General features: G+C 42.0%; 1 protein-coding gene across 2 annotated transcripts in view; it reads right to left on the reverse strand.

Moving 5' to 3' along the window:
• Window positions 1-5,084: 5,084 nt before the first annotated feature.
• Window positions 5,085-13,931, reverse strand: part of SPIRE1 (spire type actin nucleation factor 1) — a 263,080-nt gene continuing 254,233 nt past the window's right edge. For both annotated transcript variants that reach the window (XM_066353336.1, XM_066353337.1), the window contains 5 exons: window positions 11,077-11,214; window positions 10,457-10,527; window positions 9,876-9,903; window positions 9,650-9,783; window positions 5,085-7,898 (listed from right to left, as the gene is read on the reverse strand). In XM_066353336.1, coding sequence (XP_066209433.1) covers window positions 7,640-7,898; window positions 9,650-9,783; window positions 9,876-9,903; window positions 10,457-10,527; window positions 11,077-11,214 — 630 coding nt within the window. In that variant the 3' untranslated portion in view covers window positions 5,085-7,639. The remainder of the gene's footprint in view (window positions 7,899-9,649; window positions 9,784-9,875; window positions 9,904-10,456; window positions 10,528-11,076; window positions 11,215-13,931) is intronic.

A 13,931-nucleotide genomic window follows, 5' to 3' on the forward strand; every position in this document is an offset into this window, starting at 1 on the left:
CTGGGTCCTGGACATGCTTAAACGGAGCCAAGAGCTCACCATTGGCTGGAGGGTGGGCTGGATGTCTTCTTGGATCACTTTCAGCTCTAAAAGGCAACAGTAAAGATCAAGTTTGATGGAGAAGAGGGCTCAGGCAATGATGGGTCAAAAGCATTGATGGCCAGAGACAAGCTTCTTGGCTGGGAATCCCATCACTACTCTGGGAGCATATTCATTGTGGACCCTGGTAACTATTTCTTAGACCAAGCTGGACAATGAGTTGTCTGTCCTTTTGTTTCCTTTTAATGCAATTAAAACAGTCTGTTTCATGTTGTTGCCCCATAGCTACTTGCTTCTCCTCACACCGCCAGCAGGAACATGCATCACACTGGGAACAAGACTCGCCAGATGAGACCAGGTCTTGGCACCTGCAGGGCTGTGAGATGAACCACCAGCAACTGCGTGTTGCTGATGCACAAGGGCTGGTATACAGGGCTTTGTTTGTGTCTGCTTTTAATATATGTCATCTTTCTGCAGTTTTTCTTTTGAATTTTGGAAATAGGCTCAGGTTTTTTATAGCAACCAGTAAAACTGAATTTTCCTCCTCAAGTTTCAAATAAACGCAAAATATTTTGCACTTTTTCTTGTGTTCATGTAATGTACATAATCAGGTTTGTCATCAAGACAGAGAAGTGCTGTTTAGAGAGAGTGACCTTAGAGACCACCTTGTCCAACAGCCTTGCTTTAAAGTCGAAGAAACTGAAACCCAGAAATGCTAGGGAACTGTTGGGATGTCAGAGAGCACTCGCTGCCAAGCTGGAGCACAGTGCAGTCGGCACCACTGGAAACCGGGCACACTGCTGAAAGTGCCTGCCTCATGGAGGACAGACTCGTCTTCTCAGTTATCAGAATGAAAGCTCTTAGGACCTACATAGTCCTTTTTGCTAGTGAATACCATTTTAAAACAGAGAAAGTCCAGTTCCTAGGATTAAGGAGTTATGTCTACCACTGGCTTACACCTGGAGGAAATTTTATGCTGTCACAGGAGTCACTCGGAGGTGGGAATGTTTAGCTAGTTACACCAATAGTGCTCAGTCCAAGCTTCCCTTCTGAGGATTGGATTTTTTTTTTTTTTACAGAGACAGAGAAAGTCAGAAAGAGGGAGAGATAGGGACAGACAGACAGGAACAAAGAGAGATGAGAAGCATCAATCATTATTAGTTTTTCATTGAGAAGCATCAATCATTAGTTTTTCATTGCGACACCTTAGTTGTTCATTGATTGCTTTCTCATATGTGCCTTGACCGTGGGGCTATAGCAGACTGAGTAACCCCTTGCTCAAGCCAGTGACCTTGGGTCCAAGCTAGTGAGCTTTGCTCAAACCAGATGGGCCTGCGCTCAAGCTGGCAACCTCGGGATCTTGAACCTGGGTTCTCTGCATCCCAGTCCGACGCTCTATCCACTGCGCCACCTCCTGGTCAGGCGAGGATTGGACTTCTGAAACAACCCTGAGATTGTGGTAGGATGACCCGAGGGCCTGTTCATCCCCACATGCTCTCTTCCTTGGTGGGCAAGGTGAAGGTTTCTTTTCTCTTTGGAATGTCTAGGATCAAAGTTTCTTCCCCTGAAAAGTTGAAGTTATTCTGTTTCTGTTTACATGTTTAGACTCTGTACTGCAGCAGCTACAATGTTTAGAATATCTACCTGTGCAGAACCCTGCTGTTTTTCTCCAACATTTCCCTAGAGCAGTGTTTTTCAACCAGTGTGCCGCGGCACACTAGTGTGCCGTGAGACATGGTCAGGTGTGAGTATAAATACATTTAGAAACTAGATTATTAACTATATGTATAATATGTACTGTTAGAGTGTCATTTTGTGTCATTTTGGTAGGTGGTGTGCCCCAGGATTTTGTAAATGTAAAAAATGTGCCGTGGCTCAAAAAAAGTTGCAAATCACTGCCCTAGAGCATTGGTCCTCTTTGCTTAGGAACTTGATATTCAGGTTAGCTCTAGAGAAATCCTCAGTTCCTCTTTGGCATTTCCAGTCTCTTAAACACAGCTGCTCCTAGGAGGAGTTGGGATGTGACATTCTCTACTGTCACCCTAGGGAAAGGGACCAGTGGGTAGGTAGGCCAGGAACTGACAGGTAACTCCTGCAGTCAACAAGGAAAAGTATACAGAAGTGAGCAAGCATGCTTAAGGGTGCCCCTCCTTGCCAGCTGTCCCCTAGGGAAGGGAGTTCCCTCTCTCACTTCACAGATAATCAGATTCATTAGTGCAGTTTGCAAAAGCACTCCTAGTATATACGATAGTGTCTGGCCCTCTGGGTGGCAAACACAATCTGAACACTGACTTGTGTTGAACATGGCATAGGTTCAAACATCAAGATGATGCTCCAGCTCTTAAGCCACAGGGACCTGAAGCAACTTCTTGATGCCCCATTTCTCAAAGCCCACTTTTCAATTTTTTTTAAATTCATTTTAGAGAGGAGAAGGAGAGTGAGAGAGAAAGGAGAGACAGACAGGGGGGAGAAGCTGGAAGCATCAACTCCCATATGTGCCTTGACCAGGCAAGCCCAGGGTTTCGAACCGGCGACCTCAGCATTTCCAGGTCGACGCTTTATTCACTGCGCCACCACAGGTCAGGCACAAAGCCCACTTTTCAAGAGCTGTGTCCTGTAAGTTCTGAAGCCCCTTTATTTCCACTGCTCCAATAATACTATAGTGGTTCAGATTCTGCCACCAGCATCGTGCAGAAACAGCTGCAGAAGTTTGTTTGGCACAGTGATATCAATTCTAAGTACAGAAAGTATACATTTTAATCGAATAAGCCAGAATAATAGTGGAAGTTCAGTCTGCCAGGTAATTACCCTAAACATTTACTTAGTGTATGCAGAGTTTTATATTAAGTGGATTGTCAGCTAGTCAACATTTTTGGGAGATGTTTCCTGTCCTGGGCCTTTGGCGGCCACGAGGAGAGGAGCATACCTTCTCTGAGCTGCAGATCGAGTACTGTGTGTGTCTGTGTACTTGAACACTCTGTAGACAGCAAGTGGGGAGTCTCTGAGCTGGGAGTCTCGAAATGCATCATATGTGCAGTGGAGCCCTTTCCTAAAAGTAGTTAGTTCTCTTTGTGAAAGTCTAAACAGTGATGATTTACAACTATGCATCTTTTCCTCCACTGCAGCTGGGAAGGAAAAAGAAAGATATAGTTAAATAAAGGTTACCCAGAGCTTTCCCCTTTATAGTATCCAAATTTTCTGTATCTCTGGAATCCGTAGAGGCATGAGGCAAGGGCTCTTAGGCTAAGAAAGTCAGTGAACATTTGTATTATGAGCTGAACACACAAATATATCTCACAGAGAAATTTCGGTAGAAGGAGGTCCTAAAATATGTCTGGCAAATAAGGGAGTAGCTTATAGTATTTACGACACGTTAATACCTTAGATGATGTTCTCTATTTAGTTAATATTAAAATATAACTTTCCTACATTCATTTCCAGGTTTGATTTTCCCAATTTTTTTCTCAAGCAAATGAAGGGCAATAACAAGAAGTTTTCTCATTATGGAACATTCTCGGAATATATTCTTGAGAAATTCTATCTAAAAAAAGCATATATAAAAGCTTTATCATCTTGGCCCTGGCTGGTTGGCTCAGTGGTAGAGCATCAGCCGGAGTGTGGAAGTCCTGGGTTCGATTCCCGGCCAGGGCTCACAGGAGAAGCGCCCATCTGCTTCTCCACCCTTCCCCCTCTGCTTCCTCTCTATCTCTCCCTTCCCCTCCTGCAGCCAAGGCTCCACTGGAGCAAAGCTGGCCCTGGGCGCTGAGGATGGCTGCATGGCCTCCGCCTCAGGTGCTAGAATGGCTCTGGCCGCAATGGAGCATCGCCCCTGGTGGGCATGCCAGGTGAATCCTGGTTGGGCGTATGTGGGTCTTTCTGACTGCCTCCCCGCTTCTAACTTCAGAAAAAAAAAATCATCTTTCTCTATATGTCTCCATATATACAACTTCTTATAAAATGTTTATAAAACTAATTTCCTACACGGTTGAGGTAAAAAAAGAACTCATGACTGCCAGGTAACAGCAGTTACTTTGGAGGCTCCACTTTTGTTTATTTTTCTGACATGATACTTGTTAGATTATATTACTCAAACCAATTATAAGGCGCTGCTGATAAAAGTATCTTGCCTCCCCAACCTGGATGGTTGCTGACAGCTAGTTACCAAAAGCTATCACCAGTTTACAATAGGAACTCAACACAGAAGGCATGATGGAAAGCCACTTTATTTTTCCCTAGATAAATTTTAAAATAAAGGATTTTAATGGAAAAACTTTTAGTACCGTCATGTCCCGCTGAATGCCAGCAACACCTTGTCTTTCATGCACATCGGAAGCCACGTCAAAGTCCAGTCAGTACACACGTTTCTCCATGGCCCTTCAACAGTTTTGCGTGTTCAAAATTTTCTATTTTGCTTTAGCAAGTAGCAACATAATTTAAAACTTTCGTTCTCCCAAGTGACACTAAAATACAGTCCTATATTTATTAATACAGTTAAAAAAATAAAAGCCTTAAAAAAATTCATGGTATGAGTTCATGGTGCTAACTGCGTAATCTCTTCAAAAGTAAGATCATTTAAAAAATTCCTACATAACAACCTTCTGGTTTAATTTGAAAGGCTTGAGATCTGAACTCTAGTAAGACTGGTATGTCAATGTACATATCCATTTTTGATGTAGTTTTTACTTGCCTTGGGAGAGTTAATTTCCACTGTCCAGTGAATGAATGCCTTTCAAATATTAATAAATATGTTACAGTATTTACAAGCATTCTTAGCTACTCTGATACTGATACAACGCTAATAAGCCTGGGGAATAAAACAAAGATCTCCCAGCAGGGTGAGTTCTTGAGGTCTGGGGCAGAAGCAAGGGTGGGTGCCTGAGCCTGAAGGGAGAAGGGGAAGAGCCAGGGGGTGTGCTGGGAGGGCTGCTCAGGTGGACACGCCAGGGTCCCGCTGAGGCCAGCCAGCCAACAGCAGCCTCGCTGTCGGGGTGGGTGCCCGAGCCTGGAGGGAGCAGGGGGAGAGCTAGGGGGTGTGCTGGGAGGACTGCTCAGGTGGACACGCCAGGGTCCCGCTGAGGCCGGCCAGCCAACAGCAGCCTCGTTGTCGGGGTGGGTGCCTGAGCCTGGAGGGAGGAGGGGGGAGCCAGGGGGTGTGCTGGAAGGACTGCTCAGGTGGACACGCCAGGTTCCCGCTGAGGCCGGCCAGCCAACAGCAGCCTTGCTGTTGAATCAGAAATAAATGCCAAAAAGCCGGAAACCAGAACGAGGAGAAACACTGTAGAGGTATGTTTTTTAGTAGTAAGAAGAGAAAGGTAGACCCGTGGTCATGCTAAGGATTGTAAGACCACCCTCTACAAGCTGTGAGTGAATTACTCTCTGGAATTACCTTATTTAGTTGAGGTATTGGGTACATGTCATGTGGTAAAGAAAGAGTTAAATGCAAGAAATCATTTTGGCGGCAAAAAGTGATGCTAATTCAATTTCTACAATTTTCACTATGTCGCGTGCCCTTTTCTTATACGCTATTTTCTGCAAATTGTCCCGTGAAGACATAGTATCCATGACCTCTTTAATGCGTTTGGTGAACCTCGTTAGTGCTGTTTAAGAATTTACGTTCTAATGCTCTGGTAAGAGGTGGTCCGAATGCCCAAATCAGTCTGAAGATGTGAAGTCAAAGATGGAGAGGTACTAAAACATCTGCCTTGTGAATGTGGATGAAAATTCTCTTCTGGGGGTTTAGTTTTCTTATGTTTAAATAATAACCCAGAATGAGTCATTTTAAAAAGCACACTCTGCCAGGTCGTGTCAGATGCCATCCCCCCCCACCTAGCGCCCTTCCTGGTGGCTGTGCAGAGGCTCAAGCCCAGGCCTTCAGAGGGCGTGGCTCCCACCCAACTGTCTCGGGGAGAGTTCAGATGGTCCCTTTGGAAAATCTTATAAATGAGATTCACCCAATATAACGTTTAAAGCTCTTAAATAAGAGTCTTAAAATAATTTAAACATTTGCATAATCAATAAAGGTTCTCTGGTGGCCCACTTTTACATGCAAATACAGACAAACTGTTAACATGCATTATTTTAGTCAACTGGTAAAGTTTATTTCATAAGTATAAGTAATTTTAAGCCATTTACTCAATTGTAAATTTCAATCCATTAAAAACTACTACCAGAGCAGTTTTGAGGTATTACTGTTAATATAGAAATGTTACTCTATTTTGATGTGGTGTGAAATGGGACTGCCACGTTTTTTATTACATGGTGCTGTCCTTTGTGTTGACTACAGATGTGTTGTATAGCTGTAAGGAAATTATTGTGCGTGTGCATTGACTGATTTTCCAAACATTAATGGCAACTTGATTGATCGGTCATTTCTAAGCAGACCAAAATAATAAAGCCTAGTCCATGGCATGGGCCACACAAGCTGATAAAATTTCAGGTACCCAGTGCTGTTTTCCAGCCCTACCTTCATCCAAACCCACCTTCCTCCTTCATACTCACTCACACTGTTTACAAGGAAAACTTGTGCAAAAAGCATCCAAAAAAGACTACTGTCAGGTTATCTTATAATTTCAAAAGATCTAGACAATGTTTTTTTTTTTTCCTTTAAAATTCATTTATAAAAAATAAATTTCAGTTTGAGACATCACGTACTAAATTGTGGTTTGACTTAGCTGTGATGGCTAGACTACAAGTTATGGAAAACGTAGCTGCTAACAGATGAACTGGCTCCTGCCCCGGTGTGGCTGATGGCTGGCACCCCATGCTGTGACAACCTGTGCGTAGTTAACTGAAAGACACGCAACCTGCTGACGGACCTTTAGTCATCCTTTGTCCCAAAACTCCCACAGAACTTACTTTTTAGACCTCCATTTTAAAACTACAGGCAGCCACAATACATGCAAGACAGGGAACGGAAGCCAGTCACCCACTCGGCCACACTGACCGGCTGCACTGGGGCTCAGAGGATATGGTCACCCACGTGGGTGTACAGCTTATTCAGATGTTTGCAATAAAATGCTGGCATAAGTCCCTCCCGCAGTCTCATCCTAGGGCAACAATAATCTCAAGTCAGTTTGACAGCATGAGCAGTCCTAGGTTTTGTGCTGTGAGAGGATCGCCAGCCCCGCGGGGCTGGCTGTGCGGCGGGGCTGTGGTCACTATGTACATTAGATAGGAACACTGTCGGGTGGAAGTGCCAATATGACTTACTGCTTAGAACTGCGCTGACATCGGCACCCTAGTTAGGCTGATTCTCACATGAGAAGCTTTTACTTTAGTCAGAAAATTATTTGAGAAATAGTAAGGAACAAAAACTTAAGGAAGAAATTTCTGGCCTCCAAATCCAAACACAAAACACAAGAAAGCAAGTTTCAAACTATTGTCCCTTCAGTGCAAACGAGCAATCATCGGCTGACCTGTCACTTATCATCAAACGATATGAACACGGCATTCAGTCTGTGGAACAATGTGATGCAGCAGAAACCTGATCTAATGCAAATCAAGCCTATTAACTAAAACCACGGCAAGGAGAGACAGTCCAGCCCAGTGTCTCCAGCGCTAATGCCGCCTCGGAACACAGAAGCGACTGAAAGGCACCAGCTCAGATCTCATTGATAGTCCTCTCCGAAGGGCAGTACTCCGAGGGGCCTGGTGAGGACATATAGAAAGACTGTGTTTTCCTTTTTAATCGGGCTCTTTTGTTGGCCAACACCAGGCTACGCCGGCTTGAACTGATGATTTCCGAAATAAACTTTTTGCAGTCTACACACACCTCCATAGTACTCCAGTCCTCCATTAACTCTTTGGGAAATTGTAGTTCTTCATCTGACTTGTCCACAGACTTAGATTTTGAGGAGAATCTGGAAAAAAAAACCAAAATGTTTAAAACATCCAGTACTGTTACTCATAGTTCTGCTGCAATACTAAGAAAATATGTGCAAAAACCCGAAAACGTCTGCAGACACATTATGGTATGGATGGCGAGTGATCAAGTCATGTTGTGTTCTTCCAGAGAAGGGTTTCTAATTGAAGAAAAGGTTAAAATATTTTTAAAAACAGAAACCAGGAAACATGTTTCATGAAGAAATAATACTGAAAATTCTCAGCATCCCTTCTAGAATATTTAGAAAATAGGATAGAGTAGTCAGCACCTGATTACCACACATATACAGATTATGAACTTTAACTAAGACAAAATAAAGTACATGTTGCTACGTCTCACTGATGAATCAGTGAGGGACTTCAAGTTCTTTCTCCAACGACCTCATGTCATGGTTCATGAACATTATTAGTTAACTACAGACGGTAGTCAGGCTACAGGAAACTGAGGTAATTTATCTTAATCCTATGACACATCTTGAAAAATGATCTTTGGACCAGCTTTCTTGTCATTTCTGTATTCATCAAATATGCTTCTCCCTCCCCAACAATTCTCTATACTTGGATTCCAAAGACTTGGAGTTAACTAAACCAGAATCATCATAAATGTTTTGGTTGTATTTGAAAATAACTAGAAATCACCTATTCATTTACCATTTTAATTAAGCCAAACAGGATGCAGGCTGAGAGTAGTGTAGAAAAGAACGGATGACCACCCATGATCAGAGGTCATCAGGGACCAGCTGTGTCTCAGAGCAGAGAGTCGCAAGCACAGGGACAAGCAGTCTTGGCACAAGTTCCTTGCTGGGGCTCCCACCTTCCTTACTTCACTGTCCAGAGCCCCGAGCTGCAGGAGTCCACCAGTGCCAATGTCCGACCCACCCCACAATCCCCAGTGGGTGGCTGGTATGTCAAACCTTAATCCTCTCAGGCCCTGCCAGGGCGTGACCTTGCTGGCCCGAGCAACACCAACCTTACTCTGCATTAAACGCTAAAGAACAACTTTTGCATTCAGGCAACTTTTTTACTCTTAAATTGCCAGCTCTTGGCATAAAGCTTCATTTCTGCCTTTGCAATAGGAAACTAAATTGTAGATCATTGTAAACATGGGATTTTCTTTCAAAACTAAAGAAGGAAAGAAAGATCAGACAATGCAAGTTTTCAACTCCATTGAAAACAAGGGCTGATTTAAAGATGACTTTTAAAGGACACACAAAAGTAATTATTTCTAAACAAATAAACTGGGAGTCAAGTATCCTTCAGTTAGCTAACCAGTATACCTTGACAAGTTAACTTGGAAGTTTTGTATGCAATTTAAAACTATGTTAACATCGCCTGACCAGGTGGTGGCACAGTGGATAGAGCGTCAGACTGGGAAGCAGAGGTCCCAGGTTTGAGACCCCGAGGTTGAAAGCTTGAGTGCGGGCTCATCTGGTTCGAGCAAGGCGTCACCTGGTCTGCTGTAGCCTCCTGGTCAAGGCACATATGAGAAAGCAATCAATGATCAACTAAGGTGTCGCAACTACTACTGATGCTTCTCATCTCTCTCCCTTCCTGTCTGTCCCTATCTGTCTCTCTCTCTCTCTCTCTCTCTCTCTGTCACACACACAAAAAACAACTATAGTAACATCAACCAACCAACCCAAACCCTCTCGAGCCAAATCCTTGCCACGCACCACCACAAGTCATTCCTTTACAAAGGATGCTCTGCAGACCCAGGCCTCCTGCTCACCTGGCGATGCTCCGAAGTGGCCGGTGGTGGCTAAGGGGAGGTTTCTCGGGCCTCATACTTTCCCCTCTTTGCGATGCAGAAGGTCCCAATGAAAAGATAGGAAGAGTGGAATATGGCTTGGATGGCAGCCGCATCTATCATCCCAAATAAAACTGAGAATGAGCAGTACTGTTAAAAAGTCAGTCTATTAAAATTAATATTGTTATATTTCACCAGTTTAGCTTACCTTTTTGCAACACTGTGAGCACACGGGCCTGTGTACAAAATCAGAAGTATTATTACTTAGCATGATACCAAAGATGTGATTGGAGGATTAGAGAGAAGCCAATGGCTACATGGTTGTGAATTTCTACAATAAATTGAAAAAACTCTCTGGTTCTTCTATCAGAATATAGAAAATTGATACTACTGTGGATTGCCAAAGAAGATAATCTGTAAAACTTTAGTCTTATACTGTTTCCTATAAAAGGATAAACTTACATCTGGAATTTTAATATTTGTCTAACTAAGGGTCACATGACAATCACATCTATTTTTTTTCTGTTCAAACATGACATATTATTATAGAATTATCTTGGTTATGTAAAAGAAATAAATGAAGAGAAACATTTTCTAGGTTTAATACCAAATAATTGTTTGATCCACTCTTTTGAAGAAATCATTATTCCTCACCCACAAGCATAGCACAATATAATAAAAGATTATTTTTAATATTGTTCCTGTGCAGAAAAATGATGAAACAATAAAGTTAACTGACACTTCTTTGACTACTGTCATCAATTACAAAAAAAGCAACAACAACCTTACCTCTTACAGAACTGACAGGTGTACGACCAGGTAAAGAAGGAAAATCTCCTGGTTCGGCAACAAAAGCAAAGCTAGAAATTTAAATGTAAAAGGAGAAAACAAGGCATCGCCAACAATTAATTTCCTAATTTAGATGGTTGATTACACTTTACATTCATACATTGGGGAAGGTTAGTACATGGAAGGAAGAAATAATTCAAAACCCCTGTTTTTATGTTTGGCTCTGTGACAATTAAAATATATCTTTATATTTAATTACGATTTTACTTTTACAAAGTAATAAAAGGCCACCGCTCTCTAGTCTCACCGTCATGGAAGCAATCGGAAGGAAGTTCTGAACAAGTCTTCCTTGTGTAATGACTAAATGCAGACATGGTTTAATGAAGGCACACCATTATTTATTATGGCTGTTTTAAACCTTCCAGAAGTTTTCATTTCTAAGGGAGAAAACACTCCCCTTGGCAGAACAGGAACTGACTTCTGCAGAGTAAGCCTCTTACCGCCTACAATCCCCTGTGCGTCCTGTACCATCTGGGTGGCAGAGAGCTCCCTCAGGAGACCTTGCCTGTGAGTGACCCTTCTGCTAACCCTGCTGATTAATCAACTTGAAACAGCTCTACCTTTCCTTTTTTCAGGGCAGTGTAGACATCTTTATATTGTTGGTATTTCTCCAGTTCTGCCTTCACCAGGACCTGGCGAATATGCATCACTTCCTCCACAGTAAGAGCGAGGCATTCCACTGGGTAGCAGAATTCCTCCTGAAATTCAAAATTCCACATGAATAAGAAACTCCCACCCCCTTTGCTGGCATTGCAAATTTCCCTTTAGATCAGACACCTGGTTAGTAGCTTCAGAGAAGAAAAGAGGCCTCAATGAACACTGGAGCAGAGCTGGCTTACTCTGGGGACCACATAATTTTGAATTACACCAAGACAACAGTTGGCAAAAACCTTTTGGGACCATGGGGACTTATTGACGTTTCCAAAAAGTGAAAGTACTTCACATTTGTTTAGCTATGTATCTGTGCATTGAAATCTTGAAAAATATTTTGTTCTAAACCAACTTTATATCAGTTGTCTCCTATGATTATGCAAAGACACTATTTAATATTCTGTTGTATACCGTATGCTAATAGATAAATAGCAAATCAACAGCATTAGTACTATTTTTAAAACTGGTTTGTGGTACCCAGAATAGCCAAAAGAGGGTGGTTAGTAATTTATACTGAGAAGCACAGTGGTCGTTACATCAGCACACCTTGAAAAACCCTAATGGCAGGAGTGGCATTGGGACACGTAACTACTGGTGCAGTTTACAGCCAAAAGGCAATCCCTGCAGGCTGACCCAGAGCGCTCCAGACTTCTCTTATTACTTTTAAACAACTACTGAATTCACAGTCAGCACTGAAAGATGTGGGGAAAAAGTCAGAAGAATTTCACAATAAATATTTATGTTGGCTCTCTTATGTTAATAGTTCCCCTAAAAACAGCTGAGGAAGATGTTGATGTAACTGATCCCACTGAATAAAGAGCCTAACACCCATCTGCTCCCCATCCGGCCTGCTCTTGATTGGTGGATCTAATAGAAAGACAGAACAGTCTTGTGTATTTGCACCCTGCCAGGCTTCACAAGGGCCATTGTAGCGTAGTGACACTGAAACTTAATGTTCTCGGCACAAACACATTATAATTCACTCCCACACACACACAATAGTACTGCTCACAGGCATTCTGGAATCAAACAAGCCAAATGAGAAAGCACATGACTACGAATGCAGTTTTAACATTCAGTTCTGTCTTTCAATCAGAGAAAAACAAAAACAAATCTAGGTTGTAAAGCTGATAAACATTAGCATTTACTAAAAAAAAAAAAAGTGGGTTGAAGAACTACTGGTTTTTACTGACAATCAATACTAAATTGTCTCTTTTCAAGCTAACTTAAGGAAGGTTAAATTTGCTTAAAAATGTTTGGGGAAAAAAAACTGCACCTGAGTTATTAAGATGAAGAACCTAGTATTTGGAGGCTGGGAAAATAGACTATTCAGAGAGATGATATCACTTCCCTCTAAGATGTCTAAAACACTTAAAAAAAATCACCGTCACATAACTTTCTTTCAGTAGGAAAGGATTTCAAAAATAATAGGAGTAAATGGGCATGTCCAATATCTACCTTGTCTGGCTCCACCCTGAGACAAGGTCTCTGGGAAGATTAGGCCATTAAAACCTCTCTAGGTAAGTATTGTTGGCTGCACACATCTGCATGACAGCTTTTCTGAGCTCTGAACATATCTCACAGAACTTTTTTGGTGGTAATTTTCATTCATCAGTTGTGAGTACGACTGTGGCACATTTTTGGACAGTTAACTCTGTGACAAAATTGCTGACTTAGAACAAAATAATGTATAAATCTAGCAAATAACAGAGATTTGTTGTTGTGCATGCTAAGGAGATGGCACATAGTGCCAACTTAATTAACGTGACAACACGAATGCCTGGGCTGGCAGGGGGGACCCTTTCTACAGCAAGGACCCACTGGCACGGGGACACCCCGACGGCCTTCAGTTCTCTCTTCCTCAGTCGGAGCCACACTTTCCACTCACTGTTCTGAACCACTTGCAAATCCAGTACTTAGCAGGATATAGTAGAAAATTGTAGATTTTTTTCGTGTTCTTTTCTTTTTAAAAATTTCAACTTGGGTTACCCTTTAGAAGATATAACTTCTACCAGGACAAATGCTAATGTTTTAATTCTGGTGCTTTCCCAAGGACAACAAAACTTTAATGCAACATGAAAGAAAATAATAAAGAATTACTAGTTTTCATTTTTTTTAATTGACAAAAAAATATTGATTTAACATCCCCAAAGCCAAATTAAACCTTAAAAGATCATGCTGAGATACTAATGCTCCAAAAATAAAGGGCACTCAGGGTTCTCACGGGGGGTGGGTGGGGGGGAGCGAGAGCCCCCTCCCATGGTGACGCTGGGCTTGCTTCTCCCACGCGAGCACTAAACTCATTTTCACGGCAAGACGTGGACTACAAGCACTAGAGTAGCAGAACTCTGTAATTCCCTTGCTTCTCTGTGCTTCAAAATGACTCTCAAATTTAGGAAAGGGAAGCTAAATTCTAAAGTGTTCTAATAATGATTATAATGTGCTATAGCAGCAGATGTGCCTTTAAGTTTAGAACTTACTTCTATAGTGTCACTAAAATTACAAAGTTTCTTTTCATGAGTTTGGTTACATTTACCATTCAAAGGAGTCAGAATTAGGTGGCACAGCAACTAAAGAGCAAAATGTGTAATTTGGTTACTGAGCCACAGAGAGAATTGGGTGTAGTCATATTTTATATAGTGTTCTTGATTAGCAAAAACTTCATAACTAAGTAGCAGATACTTAAAATTTGTCCAACCAGCTCAGCTGGTTGGAGCCTCACACACAAGAATCAACCAATGAATGCATAAATAAGTGGAACACA

This window comes from Saccopteryx leptura, chromosome 11, assembly GCF_036850995.1.
Source record: "Saccopteryx leptura isolate mSacLep1 chromosome 11, mSacLep1_pri_phased_curated, whole genome shotgun sequence".
In the NCBI taxonomy this organism is placed as follows: Eukaryota; Metazoa; Chordata; class Mammalia; order Chiroptera; family Emballonuridae; genus Saccopteryx; species Saccopteryx leptura.